Source organism: Callithrix jacchus, chromosome 19 (genome assembly GCF_049354715.1).
Source record: "Callithrix jacchus isolate 240 chromosome 19, calJac240_pri, whole genome shotgun sequence".
Lineage (NCBI taxonomy): Eukaryota > Metazoa > Chordata > Mammalia > Primates > Cebidae > Callithrix > Callithrix jacchus.
In genome coordinates, this window is record NC_133520.1 from 40,852,888 (window position 1) to 40,880,082 (window position 27,195).

General features: G+C 48.1%; 1 protein-coding gene across 10 annotated transcripts in view; it reads right to left on the reverse strand.

The window, feature by feature from the left end:
* KIF26B (kinesin family member 26B) overlaps positions 1-27,195 on the reverse strand; it is a 636,506-nt gene that overhangs the window by 345,407 nt on the left and 263,904 nt on the right. For all 10 annotated transcript variants that reach the window (XM_035280614.3, XM_035280618.3, XM_002760848.7 and 7 more), the window contains one exon: positions 13,790-14,323. In XM_035280614.3, coding sequence (XP_035136505.3) covers positions 13,790-14,323 — 534 coding nt within the window. The remainder of the gene's footprint in view (positions 1-13,789; positions 14,324-27,195) is intronic.

Here is a 27,195-nt window from a genome sequence, read left to right on the forward strand (position 1 = left end):
GATAAAATGGGATCACTTCCGCCGGGCACAGTGGCTCATGCCTGTAATCCCAGCACTCTGGGAGGCCGAGGTGGGCGGATCATTAGGTCAGGAGATCAAGACCATCCCGGATAACATGCTGACACCCTGTCTCTACTAAAATACAAAAAATTAGCCAGGCGTGGTAGCACACACCTGTAAGCCCAGTTACTCGGGAGGCTGCGGCAGGAGAATCGCTTGAACCTGGGAGGCAGAGGTTGCAGTGAGCCAAGATTGCGCCATTGCACTCCAGCCTGGGCAACAGAACAGGACTCTGCCTCCAAAAAAAAAAAAAGAGAGATCACTTCTACTTAAAATATGACATTGTCACATATGCTGTTACGTACATAGGGAAAGCTGGTTTTTTGGTAATATGTGGAGGAGGGAATGTTTTTGGAATTGCAGGCTAACATTTATTTTATGTGCTTGACATTCACTTATGGAATTGGTGGTGTTTTTTCATCAACCACTGGCTCTTGCAATGGAAAAGAGAGCCCTGATTCCATTTAACTTGAGTCACGTGAATTCGAGCAGAGGAAAATGGCACTCAAGGTTCAAGGAACTTAACGGGTAAGTTGGCCTGTGTCACATGCAGTGCTAAGTATGCAACATGCACTCTCTCACATGATCCCCATAACAGCTCTGAGCTTTCCACTCTGCAGAGGAGAAAATTCACACACATTGCAGTTAAGAAGCCCACTTGCGGTCGCACAGTCAGCAAGGAAGCTGGGCTTTTATTTCTGGTGCATGAGCGGCAAATCCAGCATGCCCTCACCCTTGCACTGTGTGAGGCTTGGATAAAATCATTGATGAGGATCAGCCTCAGACTTTCTGAAACTATCTGTTTTCTTTGTCATTAAAATGAGGAGGGGAAAAAGGCAGTGGCTGTTGTTTCCCCCTTGGCCAGCTGGCTCTGGAGCTCGGATACTCTTCAACCCAGACGAAAGTGAAAATTCAGCCTGAGGGAACAAGGTTGGGGGAGGGTGGCTGAGATGAGAGAGGATGGAGAAGGAAGCAGATAACCGGGAAAAGCAACCACCTCTGGGAGGTCTTCTCTCTCACCTACTCCACCCAGTAGGAAGCAGTTCTCAGCTCTGCCTGGGAGAGGACAGTAAGTCCTGCCTTGCGTGGGCGCTAAGAGCCACATTCCCACCACCTTACCACCTAACCCCTCTCACCCACGTCAAGAAGCAGGAGGGAAGATAACTATTAACAGTAACTAAGTTGCTCCCCGAAGGCACACAGGCCTTACCTACTGTTGCTAGCCTCTGTTTGGAGCCTAAAAATGTTACTAAAGGGGCCAGGCACGGGGGCTCACACCTGTAATCCCAGCACTTTGGGAGGCCGAGGCAGGTGGATCACGAGGTCAAGAGATCGAGACCATCCTGGTCAACATGGTGAAACCCCATCTCTACTAAAAGTACAAAAAATTAGCTGGGCATGGTGACGTGTACCTGTAATCCCGGCTACTTGGGAGGCTGAGGCAGGAGAATTGCCTGAACCCAGGAAGTGGAGGTTGCGGTGAGCCGAGGTAGCGCCATTGCACTCCAGCCTGGGTAACAAGAGCGAAACTCCGTCTCAAAAAAAAAAAAAAAAAGAAATGTTACTAAAGACAAAAACAAAAAATTGAGCCGGGCGCGGTGGCTCACGCCTGTAATCCCAGCACTTTGGGAGGCTGAGGCACACGGATCACGAGGTCAGGAAATCGAGACCATCCTGGCTAACATGGTGAAACCCTGTCTCTACTGAAAATATAAAAAATTATCCGGGCATGGTGGCATGTGCCTGTAGTCCCAGCTACTTGGGAGGCTGAGGCAGGAGAATCACTTGAACCTGGGAGGCACAGGTAGCAGTGAGCTGAAATCACACCACTGCAGTCTAGCCTGGGCAACTCAGTGAGAATCCATCACACACACAAAAAATGCAGACCAACTTACCAGTTTGGTCGGCAGAGAAGGAACAAGGCTCCCCTAGAATCGGTCAGCTGAGGCTCTCAGTTTGAATTTACCTACCCTCAGGCAGTGTTCCAAGAGGTGCTATTCACATTTATGCCTACGGCTGTAAGAGGAGGCTGCCATTCTGCGAAAAGCCCACGCATATAGGTCCATCACTGACTTTGTCCCTGAGTATTTTTTCATTTTGTCCGGCTCTTGAGAGGTTCCCTCCAGTATAAGAATACTTTTATCTTTTCCTCTTGTTCCCTTTTTCCTTCCAAGAAAAGAAGATGAATGGGAATCCTCCCCTGCTAACCAGCTGTGGACGCCTGCATCTGCTCCTTCTTCAGAAGTGGCTTATCTATCTATCTATCTATCATCTATCTATCTAGAATGTGACCTTATTTGGAAATAGGGCCTTTGCAGATATAATTATCAGATTGGTACAAAAGTAACTGCAGTTTTTGCTATTATTTTTAACGGCAAAAATCACAATTGCTTTTGCACACATATAATAGATAAGGATTGAGACGAGATCCTACTGGATAGGCAGACTCTAAATCCAATGGCTTGTGTCTGTATGGAAAAGAAGAGGACACAGTGAGACACGAGGCAGAGATTGGGGCGATGCATCGGAAGCTGTGGCATGCCTGGAGCCAAGAGAAGCTGGGGGAGGAAGGATTCTTCCCTGGAGCCTTCAGAGGAAGCCCCGCACTGCCTGCATTTCAAACTGGCAGTCTCTGAAACTATGAGAATAAATTTTTGTTGCTTTTAAAGCCGCAGGCTGGGCACGGTGGCTCACGCCTGTAATTCCAGCACTTTGGGAGGCCGATGGGGGCGGATCAACTACGGCCAGGAGTTCAAGACCAGCCTGGACAACGTGGAGAAACCCCGTCTCTACTAAAAATACAAAAATTAGCTGGGCATGGTGGCAGGTGCCTGTAATCCCAGCTACTGAGGAGGATAAGGCAGAAGATTCATTTGAACCTGGGAGGCCGAGGTTCCCCCTTGGCCAGCTCGCTATGGAGCACAGATACTCCCTGGCTCTTTTCTTTAACCCATAGGAAAGTGGAAGTTCAGCCTGGAGATTGCAGCGGGCCAGGCGCCGTGGCTCATGCCTACAATTCCAGCACTTCCGGAGACCAAGAAGGATCACCTGAGGTCAGCAGTTTGAGACCAGCCTGCTGGCCAACATGGTAAAACCCTGTCTCTACTAACAGTACAAAAACTAGCTGGGCGTGGTGGTGCACATCTATAAGCCCAGCTACTCCAGAGGCTGAGGCAGGAGAATCGCTTGAACTTGGAGGCGGAGGTTACAGTGAGCCGAGATCACGCCACTGCGCTCCAGCCTGGGCAATAGAGCAAGACTCTGTCTCAAATAAATAAAGCCACATAGTTAGTAGTAAATTGTTGTCAGTCCTAAGAAACTAACATCTATCGGCCTATCACTTATCTATCCACATACCTTCACTGTTCTCTTCCCTCTACTTATTCTCCAGATAAATTCTTTTCTTTTTTTTTTTTTTTTGAGAAGGAGTCTCTGTCACCCAGGCTGAAATAAATGCAGTGGCACGATCTTGGCTCACTACAACTTCTGCCTCCTGGGTTAAAGTGATTCTTCTGCCTCAGCCTCCTGAGTAGCTGGGATTACAGGTGCGTGCCACCACACCTGGCTAATTTTTGCATTTTTAGTAGAGATGGGGTTTCACCACATTGGCCAGGATGGTCTTGATCTCCTAACACTGTGATCCACCTGCCTCAGTCTCCCAAGGTGCTGGGATTACAGGCGTGAGCCACCACACCCAGCTGATAAATTCTTTCTTAATGCTGTAGTTCTTGGTCTTGGCAGTTGAAACCAACGCCTGGGTCCCACCTGAAGACATTCTCATTTAACTCATCTGGGGTGTAATTCAGGCATTAGGATTTATTTTTTAATCTCCCAGGTAATTCTAGTGTGCAGCCAAAATGGAGGATTCCTGCTTTCAGGCAAAGAAACCTTCCCATTCCCCTGCTTCGAAATCCCCACTGACTGCCTTCTGCCTCCCAGGTAAAAAGCGATACTAACAAACACTCACATTCTGCCTACAACTTTCGAAGTGCATTCAACTGGATATACCATGAAGATTTTTAGCAGATGAGGTAAGAATCAGGTAGAATCACTGCCAGGGCAGTTCTGTAAACTTCTTTCTATCAGATCGAAAGGCCCTCTAGCGAACATGAACTTCTTCCTACGTGGAATTCAGTGAGGTCTCTCCTGCCCTTCCCGTTCCTTCCATCCCTCCCACCCCGGCTTGGAATGATTTCTGCAGTTTCACCAGTATGAGGCATATGGAGTTGTAATTGCTAGCTATCAATGGACAGTGGCTGTGGTGCGCTCGTTATGATGATTCTATAGCAATAGGGAAATCTGCGACAATGGAAAACCAGCGGTGCGGTATGAGTGACCTCTCATTCTGTGAAGGCACCCAAATGAAATGACTGACTTGTGCCTGGAGCGGCCCATCCGCAGGGTAACGGAGTTTGCTGTGAAGATGAAAAGGCTGGTGCACGCCTGTAGTCCCAGCTACTCAGGAGGCTGAGGCAGGAGAACTGCTTGAACCCAGGAGGCAGAGGTTGCAGTGAGCCGAGATCGTGCCATTGCACTCCAGTCTGGGTAACAACAGCGAAACTCCGTCTCAAAAAAAAAAAAAAAAGAAAGAAAAGAAAAGCCAGTGTTCTTGGCCGTCCGCAGGTTTCTGCAGGGGCCCCTTGTCTGTAGGCTCCATCCCGCTTCTCCTTACCAGGCTTTCCAGTTAACTAACCAAAGGCTTACCAGGTATAACAGCTTCCCGTTGCTGATGAAGCAAAATATCACCAATTTAGCAGTTTAAAACAACATAAAGGTATCCTTCATTTTTTTCTTTTGAGATGGAGTCTTGCTCTGTCGCCAGGCTGGAGTGCAGTGGCACAATCTCAGCTCACTGCAACCTCTGCCTCCCAGGTTCAAGTGAGTCTCCTGCCTCAGCCTCCCGAGTAGCTGAGACTACAGGCATGTGCCACCATGCCTGGCTGATTTTTGTATTTTCAGTAGAGATGAGGTTTCATCATGTTGGCCAGGACAGTCTCGATCTCTTGACCTCATGATCTGCCCACCTCGGCCTCCCAAAGTGCTGAGATTACAGGCGTGAGCCACTGCGCCCGGTCAATTTACCGTCTTAAAGTTCTGGAGACCAGAAGTCAAAAATGGCCCTGCAGGGCTGGCTCCTTCTAGAGGCTCGAGGGGAGAATCAGACACTTGCTGCCCCCAGCTTTTAGAGGCTTCTTCTTCCATCATGGAAGCCAGCAGATTGGTGTCTCTCTCGTCTCTGCCCTCTGCTTCTGTCTCCCCACCGCCTCTCCCTGGTTCTGATCCTCCTGCTTCCCTCTTTCAGGATCCTTGTAATTACACTGGGTCCACCCAGAGAGTCTAAAATGATCTCCTTGGCCAGGCGTGGTGGCTCACGCCTGTAATCCCAGCACTTTGGGAGGCTGAGGCAGGCAGATCACCTGAGGCCAGGAGTTCGAGACCAGACTGGCCAACATGGCGAAATCCCATCTCTGCTAAAAATACAAAAATTAGCCTGACATGGTTGTCCTTGCCTGTAATCCCAAGGCTGAGGAAAGGAGAGTCGCTTGAATCCAGGAGGTGGAGGTTGCAGTGAGCTGAGATCATGCCACTGTACTCCTGGGTGGCAGAGCGAGACTCAAAAATAATATTAATAATTAAATTAAATGATCCCCCATCTCAAGATCCCTAATCACACCTGCAAAGGCCTTCGTACTGTGTAAGGTAACACATCCACATCCACAGGCTGTGGGGGTCAGGGTGCAGACATCGTTGGGGGCCCCTATTCAGTCTACCACACCCAGCAAATGCCCAGATTAAACTGATTTGTGAATTCTCCTAACGAGGTCTGGGTGTTTCCTTCAGACCACCAGCCATACCCACATTCATAAGGTACGACCACCCTTTTGGAATTTCACCCTGAACACTGCAGCCTTGAGACATATGCTGTCCATGACTGAATATACAGATTCATTTTTCTGTGTTCAGGATTTGTCAAAAAGCATAAAGATAAATAATCGAATATCCCTTTGACCACCTACAAACAGGAGAAAGCAAAACCCGTGGTCTTAAGAATCTCGTCAGCGTCATACTTTGTCTACCAGCTGCATCTTACACTATTGCCTGGCTGGGCAGACGCCGCAGCAAATGGAAGCATCTGACTGCAGTGCTGGCGCACGATGCGGGGTGCAGCATAATTCAGGGCACAAGTGGCTGAGTGCACCCTCAAGAGCTGCGAGGAATGGGAACGAAGATCCTACACTCCCGACCTACTGGAAACACCCACCCCTGCGCCTTCTGGAAACGTGGTTCAGCCAGGAAGAGCTTTGTATGCCTCCCGTCATCAGCCATCCTAGAACACGTGCTTCTGGTTTCCAGGAAGCCAGGATAAACAAAGCCTCTGGTTACGACAGCACTTGGTAGGCCTCACAGAGTCTCCCCTCCTCCCACCAGGACACCTGGAAATCCGCTAGCAGCAAGTTCCCCCAGGGCTTCTGATCTCTGAGGTGCGAGATTTATGCACTGCAGAGGTCCCGCCGTTCAGCAGACTTCCATCTATTTTGAGGCTGGTGCTGCTTTTGCATCCTTTTGTGACTTTTTTTTTTTTTTTTTGAGATCCAGTCTCAGGTCTCACTCTGTCGCCGAGGCGAGAGTCAGTGGTACAATCACATCTTACTGACCTCAACCTCTGACTCCTGGGCTCAAAGAACCCTCTAGCCTCACTCTCCTGAGTAGCTGGGACACAGGCATGCCACCATGCTGGCTAACTTTATTTCTCTGTAGAGATAGGGTTTTACTGTGTTGTCTAGGCTGGTCTCTAACTCCTGGCCCCAAGCAGTTCTCACCTTGGCCTCTCAAGTGCTGAAATTACAGGCCTGAGCCACTGTGCCCAGACTGTGCTCACATCTTAAAATGTAAAGCTCAATGATGACTGTGCTTCGTAGGCACAATTATTTCCAAAGCTGTAATAGAGACAACCCCATCATGACTTCAGCCAGAGCTCAGTTCAGCATTATCTCTGACATTCATTCCAATGGCTGCTTTTAAAGAAAGCAGGAAAATCTGTATGGAGACTGTTTTCCTCCAACTGGAGGAATGCACATGGACTACCTTCCTTGTATCGATGTTCCATTATGGATTTATTACTTGTTTTTTTTTTTGGTTTGTTTTTTGAGAAGGAGTCTCTCTCTCTCTGTCGCCCAGGCTGGAGTGCAGTGGCATGATCTCAGCTCACTGCAACCTCCGCCTCCCAGGTTCAAGTGATTCTCCTGCCTCAGCCTCCTGAGTAGCTGGGACTACAGGTGTGCACCACCACGCCCGGCTAATTTTTGTATTTTTAGCAGAGACAGGGTTTCACCGTGTTGGCCAGCATAGTCTTGATCTCTTGACCTCATGATCCACCTGCCTTGACCTCCCAAAGTGCTGGGATTATAAGCATGAGCCACTGCACGTGGCCTGCCAGATTTATTACTTGTATATTATTCTAACATCTTCTAAATTTTCTTGACAAGTTCAACTGAGTGAAACCCTATGAAATAAAGTTCTTCTATCCTTTCAAATGCCCCTGTATTCAGTGCGACATGAAAAATGCCAGCTAGGTTCTTTTCATTGCATCTAAGGATTTATTAAGTATCATTAAGATACTTCAGATTGGCCGGGCGCAGTGGCGCAGGCCTGTAATCCCAGCACTTTGGGAGGCCAAGGTGGGCAGATCACAAGGTCAGGAGTTTGAGACCAGCCTGGCCAATATGGTGAAATCCTGTTTCTACTAAAAATACAAACATTAACCAGGTGTGGTGGCAGGCACCTGTAGTTCCAGTTACTTTGGAGGCTGAGGCAGGAGAATTGCTTGAACCCAGGAGGCGGAGGTTGCAGTGAGCCGAGATCGTGCCACTGCACTCCAGCTTGAGCAATAGAGTGAGACTCCATCTCAAAAAAAAAAAAAGTTTAGCTTAAAGATTAGCTTGGAATCAAATAACTGGTAGTTTCCACCAAAATTCTTTGGTTCTAGATAGGTCTTTGGCCTAGAATTCTTTCCCAAACTAGGGCCAGTCATGGGAAATGATTACACTGCTCCCCTGACGCAGGAGCTCTCTCTAATGAAGACCCACATGTGCACGTTAGCTGCTGTGAGGGACATGAGAACCATATGAGTCCCCTGTTGTCTAAGAGTCTGTAATCTAGCAAAAGGGATCAAACTAGGGTTTAGGAAACTCAAGCAAAGGAAGCTTCAGAACATCTCAGCTTCAGGTCTCTCCTCTGGGAAAGGAAAGGTTGAAGTAGTTGATTTATATTGGTATTCCTGCTTTCTAGTTCATAAAATATTTTCACACCCTCTTCGTAATTGTTCCTATAATCACGTTGTGAGGGAGGAGTTTCACAGGTAAGGAAATAGACTCAGATTCAAGCTACTAAGCTGGTTTAATAGTTGTGGAACCACACCTTGAACTAGATAAGACTCTGTCTCCAAATCTCCTACCATGATACAAGAGCCATTACCACCTACAGAAGTGGATTCTGACACCAACATCCTATATTCTGATGTGTACAGTGTTTCCCGCAGTTATTTACTATAGTAAATGTAAATCAGGCAAAAGCAGCTGCTACTCAAAAGGAGATAACTAATCTGTAGTTGATTACAAGGAGCTAATCTAGACACATCCTTTCAAAGTCACAATTTCACATGGTCAAATGAAGGTTCTAACACATGGTTACGAAGAGGGGGAAAATAGATACCAGGCTTGCTTGGGGTGGAGGGTGGGAGGAATACCCCATAGAAAACGACCTACGGGGTACTGTGCTCACCACCAGGGTGGCAAAATCATTCACCCACCTAACAAACCCGCATATGTACCCCCAAACAGAAAATAAAAGTCGGAAAAAAATTAAGGTTCTAGAGCAGTGATCCCCAACCTTTTTGGCACCAGGGACCCATTTCATGGAAGACAATTAGGGGGCAGAGATGGGATGAAACGGTTCCACCTCAGACCATCAGGCATTAGATTCTCATAAGGGGTGCGTCACAGGGGTCTGGGGACCGCTGTTCTTAGAGAATTTTCTGCTTTCTCTAAGTATGCATAGATTATGATAAATGTCTGCAGATTAACAAAAAGTCTTTCTCTGAAAGTTCATCTTATCTACTACTACATCAATTTTCTAAGATATTTAATGAGCATTATCTCTGTGGTTTGTGCTGCATTTTCGATGTAAGCTCAGTACTTCCTAAATTGCTCTTTTAAAAATCTCTCTGGATTGATTTCTATTTATCTGTGATGCTTACAGGTTCCTGGTCTTTCTGGAAGCACTTTAGAAACGTGAAGGATACAGCAGAAGAGAATCAAGAATCTTCCTACTGCAGCCTTCGGAGATGATTACACAGTGCTGTGGGTAAGAGGGAGTGAGGGACCACTCTATCACCCATGTGACGCAGGCTTCACCAGGCTCTATGTTGGAAAGCCTGTCTGTGTCGTTTCATCCTGGCTACATCTAAATTGTAGAAGGGCAGAGTTGTCTTCTCTCTCATTTCTAGAGGCTCGGGTTCTATGGGTGTGGAGCCACACCCTTGGTAGTGACAAAGTCTAGATGCTTCTCTGCCCGGGAAAACAGCTCTGGCACTGATCCAGAGGCCATCTACTCTGTGGCGAGGGAAGTGGGAGTATGGGTGAGCAGGAAAAATGAGGTCAGCTCTCAGAGCAGTCAACCATCTCTGACGAGCTGGCTAGACTGCGAACTGCAGAATATTTACTGCAGGGAGATGTCTGCGACAGGAGACACTCAGTCTGGCCAGACCCAGAGCCCCCACCCCAGGGCATTGGGACGACACAGTCACAAAACAGGGGACGTGGATTCATACTGATTCATAGCCAGGCACCAAATCCCTTTATCGCACAGAGGTTTCCTCTGGTCCCTTTATTACTCAGGGGAAATGCATGAATTGGTCTGTTCTGGAGTTAGAAAGAAGAAATATAATGTACCCAGGATGACTGCAAGTTGGCGGCTTGTGTGAATCTTGGTTTATCTGGCTTTGCCACAGCAGGCTGGATTATGAGTCTGTCTGCATGCTCCCAAAGCAGTGGGCATCTCTTCACCTCTGCACTCACCTGGCTCCTCCCCCACCGTGAGGACCTCAGGACAGGAACCAGGATTTCCAGCTCGAGGCTGCAGCCCCACCCGCCACCTAGCGCAGTACCTGGCACTTGGCTAGACACTTGTACAGCAAATTCTCTTTCATCTGAGGTTGGGAAGAAAGAGCAGGGATAAGCAGGGCACAGTGGCTCACACCTGTAATCCCAGCACTTTGGGAAGCCAAAGTGGGCCAACCATCACCTGAGTTCGGGAGTTCAAGACCAACCAGATCAACATAGAGAAATCGCATCTCTCCTAAAAACATAAAATTTGCTGGGTGTGGTGGCGCATGCCTGTAATCCCAGCTACTCGGGAGGCTGAGGCAGAATTGCTTCAATCTGGGAGGTGGAGGTTGCAGTGAGCTGAGATCACGCCATTGTACTCCAGCCTGGGCAACAAGAGTGAAACGCTGTCTCAAAAAATAGAAAAAGGAAAAGAGGAGGAATAGAATCATTGCACAAAGAAAAGAAACACACCAATAATGCCTCATTGGCCTTTTAAGCAGCATCTTCAGTGTCCCCGCCTTACACAAACTCTCACTGCACTTTGAATATTTTCCGTGAAAGCACCAGTTCCATCTGGCACAGCAGCTGAGTCTTCCGACCGGCCCCGGCCACGTGCTTCAAGAGCACTGGAGTCGTGGAAGGTGAAATGTGAGTTGTCTGTGTAACATGAGGATGTGGCTCACACAACCCAGGGATGTGTTGAAAATATGGCCTGGGTAAAAGGATGTTTACCTGAGCATTTTATTTATAGTAGCAAAGACCCGAATTATAATTAATTGGTGTTTGGGTATGTATTAGGTTGGTGCAAAAGTTATTGCGGTTTTTGCCATTGGAAAGTAATGCCAGAAAACGCAATGACTTTTGCACCAACCTAATTAGGACATTGCCATAGATGATATCGATACAATGAAATATGCTACTGCTAGAGATAATATTTTAGGAAAACATATAAGGGCATGGGGAAATGTATCCAATGTATCACAAAATTGAACCTGCTCACAATTTTACAAATTGCCAGGTGTGAAATATTAGGAGGAAGTACACCCAGATGTTACATAGTTTTCATCCGGGCCACATCGACTTTTAAAGTCTTATTTAAACTTTTTCATGTATTTTAAATTTTATTTTATAACCAACATGTAACTTTTTATGATTTTCTAAATAGTATATTTTAAAACTGCGAACCACAACACAATAAGCAGATCATCCCATAATGCAAAGAAGCCCTTCTCTGTTCCTGCCCTAGACGGTCACTTCCGAGATCAGACCGCGAAGCCTCTCCCAGGACGCCACTGGTCCCTCATATTTATACACACAACCTGGATAATTCTATCCAAAATTCTGGGGGCGATGAGATCCCTGCAGGTAAAACTAGTCCTTTTCTTTGTTTGAACAGGAACCGTATCTGGAAAAGATGTGGACAGCTGATGCGGGGGTAGCCTAGGAAAGCTGGAAGAAGGCGTGGTAGGTAAAGGCACTCCCTGGGCGAGGGCTGGAGCTGATCCTGCCGTTGGCTGCGTGGCCACAGTCACTCAGGGTCTCTGAGCATCGTATTCCCTGTCTGCAAAAGGAGATCCCACACCTGCCCCGCCTACCTCATACGCCTACCGGGGTTAAATGAAATAATGTGTATGTTCTGTTCCTCAAATTAGAAAGCACTCAGTGACATGAAGAGTTGGACGATCCAAGAATGCTAACATATTAGGATGATACTCAATGTTTCCCACTTTCTTTCAAGACAGCAAGAGACACACACGCACTCTCAAACACTCCAGAAAACATCACCAGGATTTTTATCAACGCATTTAACTCACTTCTCGAATCCCTGGACCTTTGTCCCACGTAACACTATGCTACGTGTTCCCTCGACTTGCTCCCTTTTCTCCTGGGCTCATGGGTAGATTGGCTTCCCCAGCTTCCCCGGTGGGAAGGCGGGGTCAAGAGACGAAACTGTCTGTCTGTCTCTCTCTCTCTTCTTTTTTACTGATTCACAGTCTTGCTCTGTCAGCCAGGCTGGAGTGCAGTGGTGCAATCTCGGCTCACTGCAGCCTCTGCCTCCTGGGCTCAAGCAATCCTCCCATCTCAGCCTTCCAAGTAGCTGAGACTACAGGTTCATGCCACCATCCCTGGATAATTTTTGTATTTTTAGTAGAGATGAGGTTTCTCCATGTTGTTCAAGTCGGCATACAACACCTGGCTCAAGCAATCCACCCACCCAAAAGTGCTGGGATTATAAGTGTAAGCCACCATGCCCAGCAGAGACTGGACTCTTGTCACTGGAATATAGATGTAAGCAATGCACATCCCTTTCAGGCAAAGCTGGGCCCCAAAATCCTCCTGTGAGATCCTCCATACACTCTCTCTTCCCTTATTTCCTGGCTGGTTACAGAAGATCTTGTGGAGGACTCTCGAGGCCCCTGGTGACACATTTGGTGGAAGAAGTCTGTGTCCCCACGTCGCAGCAAAGGCCACCCACCAAACACCCACTATGACACAGACCCAAGTGAGAGAGAACCTGAGGTCTTCAGGATGACGTGCTGTATGTACCAACCACTTCTCTGAATAACACAACCTTGACCGTGGCCACCCCTTCACTCCAGTGACCATCAATGCTCGCCGCTGCTTCTCCACCACTGATGCAGGGGACATAGGGGCCACTTACATTAAAAATCCAGTCCTCAGCCAACAGAAAACTCACCCAGGCAATATTAGAACATCTTTAAAGATTCCCTAGGAAATTGAAGATCTGTTTTCAATATCTATAGGGAAAGTTGGGGGCATGTGCTAATTTAAATAACTGAAAAGGAAAAAGTGCTTTTGGCAGCCCAGTCCCAACAGTTCTTAAGGTGAGTTGCAAACAGAAGAGAGTTCGGGTCTGTGAAGGGAGGAGAGGTTAGGAAGGGCGTCTACACCTCTTTTACAAGGTCTGGACAGAGGAAGCAGAGTGCAGCATGGACCGCTGTGCCTTCGTATGTTTTACTCTCCGCAATGCCCAGCGCTTCCCATGGGTTGCTTTAAAATCACGATTTCAGGGACTCACAATATCCTTTGTTTCCAAAGCCTCTCAGTCATTTGTCTTAATATCTCAAATCTCTGTTAACGGCACAAACATAATCCCCTACTGTGTGGCAGGTATCGGGGTACATGTCATGCAAACACCTTATTTAATTCTCATGACTCACATCCATGTCTAAGTGGGGACTTGAGCCTGAGACAGGGCAGACCCCTCGTGCAAGATCACATTGCTAATAAGTGGACAGGTCGGGGCTTGGACCCCACTCCAAGTATCTCCATGGCCCTCCTCTTCATGGCTATGCCATGTGGTAAACCTGCTGGCTGAGAAGCCGCTGGCATCACCTGGACCAGCAGGGTCTCTCAGGAAGGAGACACTGAGAGGCGGAGAAAGGGCCACTGTGGGAGGCTTGGAGGATACAGCAGCACCCGCCCACAGCGGGCAGGCATGGGTGGAGCACATCGATGAGAACTCTGTGGGGTCACATGGAAACGTTAGGCTCTGAATTACGGGCTTCCCAGGAGGAAGCAGAGGAAGGAAGAAGTGCTACCCACTTCTCTGCTCTCACTCCAGCCAGCCCTGTTCTTCCTGGCTCACACGGGTGACTTACCTGGTACGGGTACAGGGTGACCCCGTTGGTCCTCGACAGGGACCAGGTGCCTTCCAGGTACTGGTGAGCCTGGATGGCCACTGAATTGAGGATGTTCCCATTGCTTGGACTGGTGTCCATCTGGAGGCTGGCCTTGGCCTGGTGACTTGGGGACCCACTCTTCTTTTCCGCCCCATTGCTGACCCCAAGGCTGCTGGGTTTGCTGCTGTGCTTGTTGACAAGGCCTGTGTAGTTGGAGGTGGCATAGGGAGCGGGCACAAAGGCCCACTCCCTGGGCTGCTGGAGCCCACCCACATGCCGGGACCCCACCAGGGTGGGGATGTTGAAGAGCGGTGGGGGCGAGCTGGGTGAGGTGTCGTAGTGCTCACTGCCAGCGGCCTGCTCCAAGGCCAGCACCATCTGGATGGCCTCCTGCTTCAGCTGGTTCAGGTGAGTGGCACAAATGTCACAGCGGTTGTCCCGGTCATTCCACGCCTTCCGGATGGTGTTGGGGACCTGGAGTTTGTCGTGAATCACAGCTGAGAAAGCAGGGTCCTAGAGAACATGGAAACAGAGGAAAAGGAGATTCTATCACTCAAGATTGCTCAGTGCAAGTCAGATACCTGGCTCACGAGCTAAGCCCTGGCTGTGCCCAAGGAGTTTGATGGTTTGATTGGCATCAGCAGAAATGAGAAGCCATACTGGCAGAAAAGCCTCTACTTCTGATAAACACCTTTGACAAATGTAAGAATTTTATAGTGAAAACTTTTAAAAAGAAGATTTAAAAAAAGACTTTTAAGTATCCTCTTCGCCAGGCGGGTCAAACAAGAACATTCGTATTCTGGCCTCATTGTTTTGTTTTGATTTTGAGACGGAGTCTTGCTGTGTCACCAGGCTGGAGTGCAATGGTGTGATCTCGGCTCACTGCAACCTCCGCCACCTGGGTTCAAGCGATTCCCCTGCCTCAGCCTCCCGAGTAGCCAGGATTACAGGCACACGCCACCACACCTGGCTAATTTTTGAATTTTTAGTAGAGACGGGGTTTTACTATGTTGGTCAGGATGGTCTCCATCTCTTTACCTGGTGATCCACCCACCTTGGCCTCCCAAAGTGCTGGGATTATAGGCGTGAGCCACTGCGCCTGGCTAAGCATTCTTACTTTTTTTTTTTTTTGAGACAGAGTCTCACTCTATCCCCAAGGCTGGAGTGCAGTGGCATGATCTTGACTCACTGCAACTGGGTTCTGCCTCCTGGGTTCAAGCGATTCTCCTGCCTCAGCCTCCCAAGTAACTGGGACTACAGGCGCCCGCAACCACATTTGGCTAATTTTTTGTATTTTAGTAGAGATGGAGTTTCAGCATGTTGGCCAGGATGGTCTTGATCTCCAGACCTTATGATCCGCCTGCCTCAGCCTCCTAAAGTGCTGGGATTACAGGCGTGAGCCACTGCACCCGGCCTCTTATTCTTACATCCACTAAAAAATTACAGCCTTCCCTGGGCTCTTGCAGGGTGTTCAATCAGAAGGAACAAACGTTTGTCAGGCATGATGGGGGTGAGGCAAAGCAGCCAGCAAACCTGTGTAGACTGACTCATGTTTACTATTTGCCCCTTGGCAAGCTGGGCATGTCTCTATCTGGGTATCCGATATTCTAACCCACTAAAACAAAACAGTCCAAGATACTTTTCCCCTCAAACTGCATCTGAAACTACTATTTAAAAATATTGGCTGGGCAGTGGCTCAGGCCTGTAATCCTGGTACTGTGGGAGGCTGATGAGGGGTACTGCTTGAGGCCAGGAGTTTAAAGACTAGCCTGGGCAACATAGTAAGACCCCATCTCTACAAAACATTTAAAAATCAGCCAGGCATTGTGGCACACGCTTGCAGCCTCAGCTCCTCATGAGCCTGGGGTGGGAGGATTGTGAGAGTACGCGAGTTTGAGGCTGCAGTGAGCTATGATGGTGCCACTGCATGCCACCTGAGCAGCAGAGCCAGACGTGCCTCACAAAAATCATCTTGTAGCTGGGCGCGGTGGCTCACGCCTGTAATCCCAGCACTTTGGGAGGCTGAGGTGAGTGGATTACAAGGTCAGGAGTTCAAGACCAGCGTGGCCAAGATGGCAAAACCCCATCTCTACTAAAAATACAAAAATTCATTGGGCATAGTGGTGGATGCCTGTAATCCCAGCTACTCAGGAGGCTGAGGCAGGGAACTGCTTGAACCCAGGAGGCAGAGGTTGCAGTGAGGAGAGATCGTGCCCTGCACTCCAGCCTGGGTGACAGAGAAAGACTCTGTCTCAAAAAAATAAAAATAAAAAAATCTTGCCAGGTGTGATGGCTGGCACCCATAATCCCAGCTACTTGGGAGGCTGAAGCTGGAGGATCCCTTAAGGCCAGAAGTTGAGACCAGCCTGAGCAACACAGAAAGAAAACCTTACAAAATAATGTATATATTATTATTATATACATTTAAACAATGTTTATATTTAAAATGAAAATCTAGCTCAGAGGCCCATATCGAAAAGAAATCAGGTGAAGGATCTGTGGGGATCACTCCCGTGTGAGGCCCCTAGGAAATGGGCCTCGCCATACGGTGAGCTTGAGCCCGGACACAGATCCCCGGTTGGGGAAGTCGAGCTGAGGGAAAGCGGGAACTGAGAGAGGGACTATGTTATTCAAAATAATTAACAGACATTACTTTATGGATATGAGGACTTGGGAGGCATTGTGTCCACTTTCGGCTCCTTATGGTTTATTGCTTGATTGTGTTCATTTTGGACCCTTGTTACCTTCATTATAAAATATTAACTTAAATATTTACGCTTAGTAACTTACTTACCATAACTTACTGGGTGTAACCGTAACTTACTTACCTTCACCTATTGGGCGTAACCTACTTACTGGAAGTAACCTACTTACTGGACTTAACTTGCTTACTAGGCGTAGCTTAGTGGGCGTAACTTTCTTACTGTAACTTAAGTATGTTGATCTAGCGTAAACAACTTTGACTTCAGAAAAGTATATAATGAAACGTATTGCAAAAATAAAATTGCTGCTTGGACATAGCCTAAGCCAGCCCTCCAGACTCCACTTTTCTATTTCCTTTCACTTCCACGCACTCTCTCCCTCAGGTTGAACAAGTCATCTATGTTGGCGGTCTCGGGGACTCCAGCAGGTCGCTAGCCCCCCGGCAGACTTGCCGGACCCCAACAATCAGGAAACGGACTAAATGGAGCAATGTCTCTGCTTTACTTGGCTTTAATTGTTACAGGAAAGCAGGATCACACAGAGGAACAAGCACCAGGAGTGTTCGCTGAGGATCAGAGTTTCCAGTCCTGCCACCTGTGACCTGGGAGTTCTGTAGTGACCTTGGGCAACTTACTGAATCTCACTGAGCCTCTCATCTGCCACACAGGGTCACGGCCTATCCTTACTGTAAGGACCTTCCAGCTCCGTAACTCCATTCATGGGGAAATTGGGACTGGAGAGTCTGGCCTGTGCATATATGAACAGGGCTACTATGCCATTTGGGGACCTGGGTGACCGTCTGAGGTTCAACAGTTGTTGCAGATAATTGACAAAACTCATCTCAAGGCTTATTTACCCCCAGGCCATTGGGGAGAAAATGTGCCTTTCTGAAATTCACTGTCAGCTTTTATGGGGTAGAAGCCCCTTTAGAGCTGAATGGGGTTTGATGAGCGTAGGCAGGGAGAATGGTGTGGGGAGGGGGCAGGAAGACCAGCAGTTTGGGGGTTGTCTTAATTACGATCTGTCTTGACTACAGGCTCTAGCGTTTTGTGTTCCCTGTTTCACTGCCCTGAACAGCTCCTCAGCACGCACTGATTAATCGATGAATTAATAAGAGGCCTCTTTCTACTGCAGCAGCAGCGAGCGGCTCAGGACAGAGACACAGACAGTCACAATGGCGGGAAGCATGGGCGGTGAAGGCTGATCGAGTCTCCTTGAGGAAGTGATGCAAGCCACATGAGGCCTGCCTCGGGCGTCCTTCTCAATGACAGGGCCGGAGAGGTTCTAATCACAACTCAGAGCTTAGGACCTGCAAAGGCCCTTTAGGGACCGTTCCAGAACAGAGCACCACCTCAGTTTACAGATGAACAGGTCCCAGAGGGTTAAAGTGTGGACTATGGCTAGACTTCTTAACACCAGTATGTGATTTTTCACCCTAAGCCAAAGAGCCATTATCCATCCAGAGGTTCACATTCTCCCACAGACCAGAAGGTTTCCACCCCCAAGTTTTTACCAGGAAGTGTTCATTTATGCAAATGAAATGTATTTGGGCCCCAATATATGCAAAGATACAGTTTCCTCTGTTTTCACATAACCAGTGGCTTATGCTTTCAAGGCACCAAACTGTTTGGTTTCAAGAAGCTGCAATCAATTGCTTATTTAGAATATTTTTGTAACCCAATCATATGGAAGAAGTGCCACAGAAAGGAGGCAGCTGTAAGTGCAGGCCTGTCTGCACATCACAGTTTATTTCGATGCTAGCCCTTGGAGTCTGGATTTGACTCTGACGCATTCACTCTCCAGAAACCACGTGAGCCATCCCTGGCTCTGAGGACCCCTCTTCTTTGTTTATTTGAGATGGAGTCTTGTTCTGTTACCAGCTTGGAGTGCAGTGGCCCAATCTCTGCTCCCTGCAACCTCCACCTCCCAGGTTCAAGCAATTCTCCTGCCTCAGCCTCCCGAGTAGCTGGGACTACAGGCATGCACCACCACACCCAGCTAATTTTTGTATTTTTAGTAGAGACAGGTTTTCACCATGTTGGCCAGGATGGTCTCGATCACTTGACCTTGTGATCTGCCCGCCTCGGCCTCCCAAAGTGCTGTGATTGCAGGCGTGAGCCACTGCGCCTGACCCTCTTTTCTTCGTCTTTACTACTCTCCCTTGAAGCACTACCTTCTTCATTCAGCTTACTGTCATGTGTGGCTCAGGTGCTGACATTTAACAAATAGGTGTTTTGGTTTCCAGCGTGCCAGGCATTGCCCCAGGCGGGGGTCTGAAGGTACATGAGAACAATACCCGTACTCTGGGAGCTTACAGTCCATGGGGCCTTCCTGGTTCCTGGACTATCTAATGCTTCATGCCTCTCCTGCCACCTCTAGCACAGTCTGCAGTGACTCACAGGACCAACATACATACTCAGACACATGGAGCTCAGTGCTCTCCCAGGGGTGACAAGGCATCAGCACCAACTCCCGCTCCTCACGGCGCTCCTCCACTCACACCTGTGCCAGCCAGAGCAAGCCCAGCCAGCACCGACATTCAGTGCACAGCTGAACCCACCATCAATATGACCACCACAGACAGCCAACAACCCGTTCCTCTCTTGTCCAGGGAGAAGCTGAGATGGAGAGTTTTTAACAAGTATGTGGTTGTTGGCTGATGTCAGAGGTGTTCGTTCAGTTAAGCAACCCTTGATCTAAAACCCTTTGTGAGTTCTTAACATCAAAAGGCCTCGATGGGCGGGGCGCGGTGGCTCACGCCTGTAATCCCAGCACTTTGGGAGGCCGAGACGGGTGGATCACAAGGTCAAGAGATTGAGACCATCCAGGTCAACATGGTGAAACCCCATCTCTACTAAAAATACAAAAAATTAGCTGGGCATGGTGGTGCGTGCCTGTAATCCCAGCTACTCAGGAGGCTGAGGCAGGAGAATTGCCTGAACCCAGGAGGCGGAGGTTGCGGTGAGCCGAGATCGCGCAATTGCACTCCAGCCTGGGTAACAAGAGCGAAACTCCATCTCAAAAAAAAAAAAAAAAAAAGCCTCGATAAATCAAGAGATACCTCTCACAGAAATGAAAATCCCTTTCAAGGGCTTGTCCACACAATATACATAAATATTTCAGTACGACTTACAACTTGAAAAAGGAATGGTTAACAGCCATAGCTTTCTGTAAGTGCTGCAGTAAGAAGATACCACTTTAAATGAGGATAGTCATAAACAGGAAGAAAAGACAAAAGGAGGCCGGGCACGGAGACTCACACCTGCAATCCCAGCACTTTGGGAGGCGGAGGTGGGCAGATCGCAAGGTCAGGAGTTCAAGACCAGCCTTACCAACATGATGAAACCATCTCTACTAAAAATGCACAAATTATCCGGGCATGGTGGCCTGGCCTGTAGTCCCAGCTACTCGGGAGGCTGAGACAGGAGAATTGCCTGAGCCCAGGAGGCGGAGGTTGCCGTGAGCCAAGATCACACCACGGCACTCCAGTCTGGCGCAGAGTAAGATTCCATCTCAAAAAAACAGATTAATTTTCTTTGCCCCTAAACCTACTCTTGTTCCAGTGGTCACTAAGTAAATAGTATCATAATCCACCCAGGGACCCAGGCCTGAAATTTACAGCCTTCCTTAGGTCCTCCTTTTCCGTCACATTCAATCATCAAATTTCCAGATTGCCGATTGGTACTTCCAAGAAGCTCTTGGCCAGTCCTTCCTCGCCATGCCCACTGCCACATTCATGCTTTTAGCATCTCTCACTCAGCACAGTCCCCCTGGACTCCAGCCTTGACCTCACCTCCCCACAAGAAAATGACTTTACCAAAATTCAAATCCAATCGTGTCATGACTCAGCTTTCCCACACCTCCATTCTAAGAGTTATCTTACTGTCTTCAGTTTTTATTTGGAGAAGTATCTCCATTAGACTCACTGCTCCTGATGGGAACATTTTCTTTCTGTCTGTCTTCAGTACCCTAGTATCCAGCAGAGTGCCTGGAGCACAGCAAGGACACAACAAATGTGTGAAATAAATAAAGGAATGAAAGGAATTCCACCAAGGTAAAAAGCCATGTAGTAAAGTCCATGCCCACCATTCTGTATTTGGCCTAAATGAGTTATTTGCCTATATGATGAAACTGTTATGGAAGAAACCAAATCGAAGGCTAACATAGCTTTCCAGCTCTGTTTGTTCTACCTGGCTAATGAGCTTGGTTTGCCAACCAGAGCCTGTGTAGCTTCCTTTTATACACTCTTCTTTATACTATTAGATCCTCTGGCCTCAGTACAAGCTCTATTCATCTTTTGCTTAAGTTCCCAAGAAACTGACAACTTTTTTGTTTGTTTTTTTGAGATGGAGTCTCGCTCTGTCGTGCAGGCTGGAGTACAGTGGCATGATCTCAGCTCACTGCAACCTCAACCTCCCCAGTTCAAGTGATTCTCCCACCTCAGCCTCCGAGTAGCTGGAATTACAGGTGTGCATCACCATACCCAGCTAACTTTTTGTATGTTTATTTTAGCAGAGATGGAGATTCACCATGTTGCCCAGGCTAGTCTGGAACTCCTGAGCTCAGGCAATCCACCCAGCTTGTCTCCCAAAGTGCTAGGATTACAGGCATGAGCCACCATGCCAGGCCAAAAGTAACATTTATATGGAAAGAATTTTATTAAAAACTTTTTTAAACCTTCGGTCCAGCTCATCGACAAGACAAGAGAAATCTACCTAAAGGAAAACTCCAGGTCAGTACTATGCACTTGGTCCAGCAAGGTGGGCCCCCCGCAAGCTGGTGGCATGCTTATTTTCCAAGAGCTGGCAGCCAGCCTTCGATGCATGAGGTGGGACTGGTGACGAGGGCTGTAATCTGCAAGTCAAGTGAGGAAACGAGAACTGTGCCCAGGTGAACAAAGCCATCCACCATGCTCCTCATTGACGCTGGTGCCGTCACATCCTCCATCCTCGGAGGGCTGCACTGCTCCGCAATAAATGCTCAAGCCACTTTCGAGGACAGGTGGTTTCCACATTGTTTGGGGCAAAAGAGTACTTTGGGCATGTCCCCCCAAAGCTTCCAGGTCTGTGATGAAGGCAGCAGGTGCAGTTGGCATCCGGGATGTGTTGTACAAATCCCTGTTGCTATTTCCTTCTGGGGTAATGTCCTAGAGGCCTCTGGTGACAAGCCTAACAAGATTTAAGCTGTTCTTCAAAGGCCGTCTCATTCCACTTTGATCCTCAACTTTCTTCCTGCACACAGGCTGCCCTGCGGAATGGAGGACAGTGCCCTGAGGAGGAAACGTTTGCTGCCCCAAACATCCCCCCATGGCTTCCCAGAAGATCAATGGCATTTTCCTTCATTCCTATCATCCTTCCGCAGCCAGGGTTTGCATTCCTGCCCCTGCCACATTCCCCAGAGTGTCCTTTCTTTCTCAACCACCTAATATCAGCCGGTGTCAATACTAATGACTCTTTTTTGAACGAAATGCAAAATTGAAAGTTTGCAAATAATAGGTAATAAATCTTAGGTGGATCTGAACCAAGAATACCAAACCTCTTATTTGTAGTTAAACATTCAACTATCTCAAACATCTCTCAAAGAAGTGGTATCTCTCCCCCCTCACTTATTTCAAAAAAAGAAAAATAAAGAGAATGTGGCCAAATCTTGGTGAGCCATTGTCAGAGAAGAGAGTTTCAGCATCTGAAATATGAGGACACTCCCAACACGCCAGCTGGCGGATGTTACTGCTTCCTCAGGAGCATTGTTCGTAGATGCATATTAGCCCCCTGACCTTGACATCTCATGCTCCACCTGTGCTTGACGGGGTGTGAAGGACCAAGATCTCAGCCAGAGGATTTCTCACTGCGAGACTCTCTTCGCCCAGTGACCATGCCGAATCTACACAGCAGGCATTTACTGATGGCGAAACATCAGTATCCTTCATTCCTGTTGTTCATGGAGCTCCCAGACCCACAAATGTGGCATGCAACCACCTCAGAGGGACGCCAGGAGCCAGTCGGAATGTCTGATGAAGGAATCACGCCCCGTGGCTCTGTGTGGGGAAGTAACCACCCTCGAGCGTTCTGTCCTCCGCACCCACACTACACGTGTGTGGATGCAAGTCTCCAGCAGCTCACTCTGACGGGCAAAGAGGACTCAAGCACAGCACGTTCTCTGAAGACTGGGGGAAAAGAGGGGAATGATATCTGAAAAGACACTGGGTGTGTTGGAATTAGGGTTTGCTCAGGGGGACCTGAGACAGCCAGAATGTTAGAAATAGATGCTCGGTGCTGTGAAGAAAATCAGCACGGAGACAAAGGACCTTTCAGCAGCCCAATTTTTACTTCCCGGACCGCAGGAAGGGCACCCTCTCTAGCCATCATGCCACGAGAGCACAAAGACCGAAGGGAAGCACACAAATCTATCCCGTACGCATTTGGGTTGTCCTTACTGCTGTGTCTGATCTCCGTTGGCTGGAGCCAGACCTCACCATCTAAACGAAAACCCGATTGGCTAACAACTTAAAACTTTCTAAACAGGTAAAAGCAGTGGAGAGCTGGGACCTGCCTGTGAGCACGTCCAGCACAGATATCTTGGTTAAAGTATAAGGAAGGGCATAGAATGTACTATGTGCCTGTAAGCACGGCATATCTAACAGCTACATAGGACAGGGCTTCACAGAGTTATTTGGACACTCTTTTTTTAACAAGAAAGAAAACTTTAAAAAGGAGCTTTTCTACTTCCCACACAAAATAACAAGCGCAGTAGGGCCAGCAGTGAGGCTATGAGACTGCAGGTGGGTGGCCTGCACCCCTTCCTCATTAGCATAAAACTCAGGTGGAAACTCCCTACCCGCCTGAACCCGGAGTTCGTCCTGATTGTTCCCAGTGTGCTTGCTGACGACCACACAGTGTCTGTGCTGAATGCCAAGCTGAGTGTGTGGAAACACTGACTGGGAAGGCACACAGGCACGCTGGGCAAGCAGCTCGCAGAGACTAAACAAGAAAAAATACCCTCCAGAGGAAGAAATGTGAAATGTCAGACCACAGTTTTCTACATAAGAAACCAAATTATCCTGGGATGTCGCGGCTGTGCCCAGCACAAGCGAGTCTGCTCCGGATGACTGCAGAGAGAGGTGGGCCTCTCACAGACTTCGGTCTGAATGCTTGTGTTCCGCAGGGGAGGCAGTTAGCCAGGCCTGAGGCAGGTGGGAATGCAAGTCCCAGGGCTGCTTGCGGCAACATGTGAAAAAGGTGTTGCAGATGGCAAGACTCTGCTCCCTCGAAAGGAAAGGGAGATGTTTAATTAGAACTTGATAGGATAAGAACGGTTCATGAACGACTCAAAAGAATGGGCGAGGCATTTTTCACCACAGTCCCTGAAAATGTATGTTTGTTAGTTAGTTAGTTAGTTAGTTAGTTAGTTAGTTAGTTAGTTAGTTAGTTAGTTAGAGACAGAGTCTTGCTCTATTGCCCACGCTGGAGTGCAGTGGTGTGATTTTGGCTCACTGTCTCAAGCAATTCTTTTGCCTCGGCCTCCCAAGTAGCTGGGACTACAGGCGTGTGCCACCATGCCTGGCTAATTTTGTATTTTTAGTAGAGATGGGGTTTCACCAGCTTCCTTCCTTCCTGTCTTCCCTTCCTTCTTTCTTCTCACCCTGTCATCCAGGCTGTAGTGCAATGCTTCGATCTCAGCTCACTGCAAACTCCACCTCCCGGTTCAAGCAATTCTTGTGCCTCAGCCTCCTGAGTAGCTTGGAATACAGGCACCTACCACCACACCTGGCTGATTTTTGTATTTTTAGTAGGGACAGGGTTTTGCCATGTTAGCCAGGCTGGTCTCGAACTCCTGACCTCAGGTGATTCGTCCACCTCAGCCTCCCAAAGTGCCGGGATTACAGGCGTGAGCCACCGCGCTCAGCCGGCCAGTGTTTATGTCCAGGTCTCATCTTTTCCAACTAGATGGAATGGACAGTGTTGATTCTTTTGAAAACTTTTGGTTAAGAGCGTGGGAGGCTCCAGTCCTGCCACTGTTGCTTAGCAGCAGAGTGACCAGGGGCCATTTTTCACACATCTGTCCAAGCTTCAGTCTCCTTAATGTAAAAACAGGAGTTGATAATCATCCCTGTTTTACTGAGTTAAGTAAGAATTAAATGTGATAAGGTATGTGACATTTTTGGCACAGACCTGGTCCTTGGTAAATGCTAAATAAATGGTTGGTAGTAATGATTAGCAATGCGACTATTCTCAGCATCTAATACAGTACCTTGCATAAATTTAGAACTTCATATAATGGTGGTGGTGAGGATAAGGACGATGGTGACAGTGATCTTAGGGCTTATTTTTATCTAGGAGGATTTGGTGCTTTTGCAGTTAAGAGCAGAGTGGATGATAAAGAAGGAAACGTATGATAATCACTTAACCACCTGCTACATCTGGTCCAGTCAACGCCTTCTTAAAATAAATCAGGCTGGACAGTGGCTCACACCTGTAATCCCAGCACTTTGGGAAGTCAAGATGGGTGGATCACTTGAGGTCAAGAGTTTGAGAGCAGCCTGGCCAACATGGCAAAACCCTATCTCTACTAAAAATAAAAAAAATTAGTCAGGCATGGTGGTAGGCACCTGTATTCCCAGCTACTCAGGAGGCTGAGGCACGAGAATCACTTGAACCTGGGAGGTGGAGGTTGCAGTGAGCTGAGATCGCAGCATCGCACTACAGCCTGGATAACAGGGTGAGAAGAAAGAAGGAAGGGAGGAGGGGAGGAGGGGAGGAGGGGAGGAGGGAGGGAGGAAGGGAAGAGGGGAGGGGGGAAGGAGGGAGGGAGGAAGGGAGGCAGGGAGATCAAAATAGGCTGGGTGCAGTGACTCACACCTGTAATCCCAGCACTTTGGGAGGCCAAAGTGAGGCAGGTGGATCACTTGAGCCAGGAGTTCAAGACCAGCACGGATAACATGGGGAAATCTTTAAAAAAAAAAAAAAAGAAAAAAGAAAGAAATCAAAATAATAATGGGTCCCTGGAGTTCCTGAGCTGACATCTCTGAACATGACTGAATGACTCTCAGCTTCCTTCTCTATTTTAAAAGATGAAACACTCCAAGAGGCATTCCTGTCCATGGAACTAAGAATCTGATGCTTCTCACTGTAACAGCCTACTGAAAACTCTTCCTCGTTTCTCCCAAAAGAGTGAGTAACGCTTCTCAGGGGCTTTGCTAGATGTTTATTTGAATCACAGAGCTGTCCACTACCTGGTCAGTGTCTCCTAGGAGCTACCAACTTCTTCCCAAGAGATGCACAAAGAGAAAGCTGGGCCAGGCGGGGTGGCTCACTCATGTAATCCCAGCCCTCTGGGAGGCCAAGGTAGGAAGAGTGTGAGGTCAGGAGTTCAAGACCAGCCTGGCCCACATAGTGAAACTGCATCTCTACTAAAAATACAAAAATTAGCTGGGCATGGTGGTGTGTGCCTATAATCCCAGCTTCCCAGGAGGCTGAGGCAGGAGGATCACTGGAACCCAGGAGGCAGAGGATGCAGTGAGCTGAGATTGCGTCACTGCACTCTAGCCTGGGCAACAGAGCGTGACCCCATCTCAAGGGAAAAAACAAGACAGAGAGAGAGAAACCTGATTTCACAACAACATACCTTCAACCCTGAACGTCTTGTCCAGTCTATCCCTTGGCTGTGGGGAAATAGGAGCCTTCACAAATAGTCAGAGTTTAAGATGGGAACACAGATTCCTGCTACGCACTTAAAATGCTTCCTGTAACTTTAAAGTTCATGTAACATGACACAAAAATAGAGTGTTGAACTATACACATATCAGCACTAATCAACATTCTAGGAGAATGCGCTACAATATTACCTTCAAATGATCAAAGCCCAGCTGCACTAGATGCTGTGTTACATTTAGGCTTTAATGCTCCAACAGGCAGCAAATGGAGTTATTTTCAGTCGCAAGTACTTGTGTTAGTAGAAGGCTATTAAGGATTCTGTTAATTATCTAATTATGAAATTGCTTAATGTTTCTTTCTCTTTTTTTTTTTTTGAGGTGGACTCTTGCTCTGTCGCCATGCTGGAGTGCAGTAACACGATCTCAGCTCACTGCAACCTCCGCCTCCTGGGTTCAAGTGATTCTCCTGCCTCAGCCTCCTGAGTAGCTGGGATTACAGACACCTGCCACCACGCTCAGCTGATTTTTGTATTTTTAGTAGAGACGGGGTTTCACCATGTTGGTCAGGCTGAACTTAAACTCCTGACTTCAGGTGATCCACCCACCTCGGCTTCCCAAAGTGCTGGGATCACAGGTGTGAGCCACCACGCCCGGCCGAACCCCACACAGTTTTCTTCAGGCCACCTTGTCACACGTCCCTCACAACCCCCAGGGGCGCCAACACCAGCCTTCCTCTGTCCCACAGAGCCCCTTGCATTTCCCTGCCTCTGCACCTTCACCTTGGTTCCCGCCCTGATGATAACGTCCGCTCTCCCTCATCAACCATGAGAAGACTTTTGGGGGTAATGAGTATGTGCAGTGTTGTAACTGTGGGGACAGCATCATGGGTGTATACATATGTCCAAAAATATCAAAGTGTACACTTTAAATGCGTACCACTCTCTGCAGGTGAATGGTGAATTCTATGCCACACTAAAAAAACAAAATCTTGTTCATTCATCCAAAGGCCCAGCTCTTCCGTGAAGTCTGACTC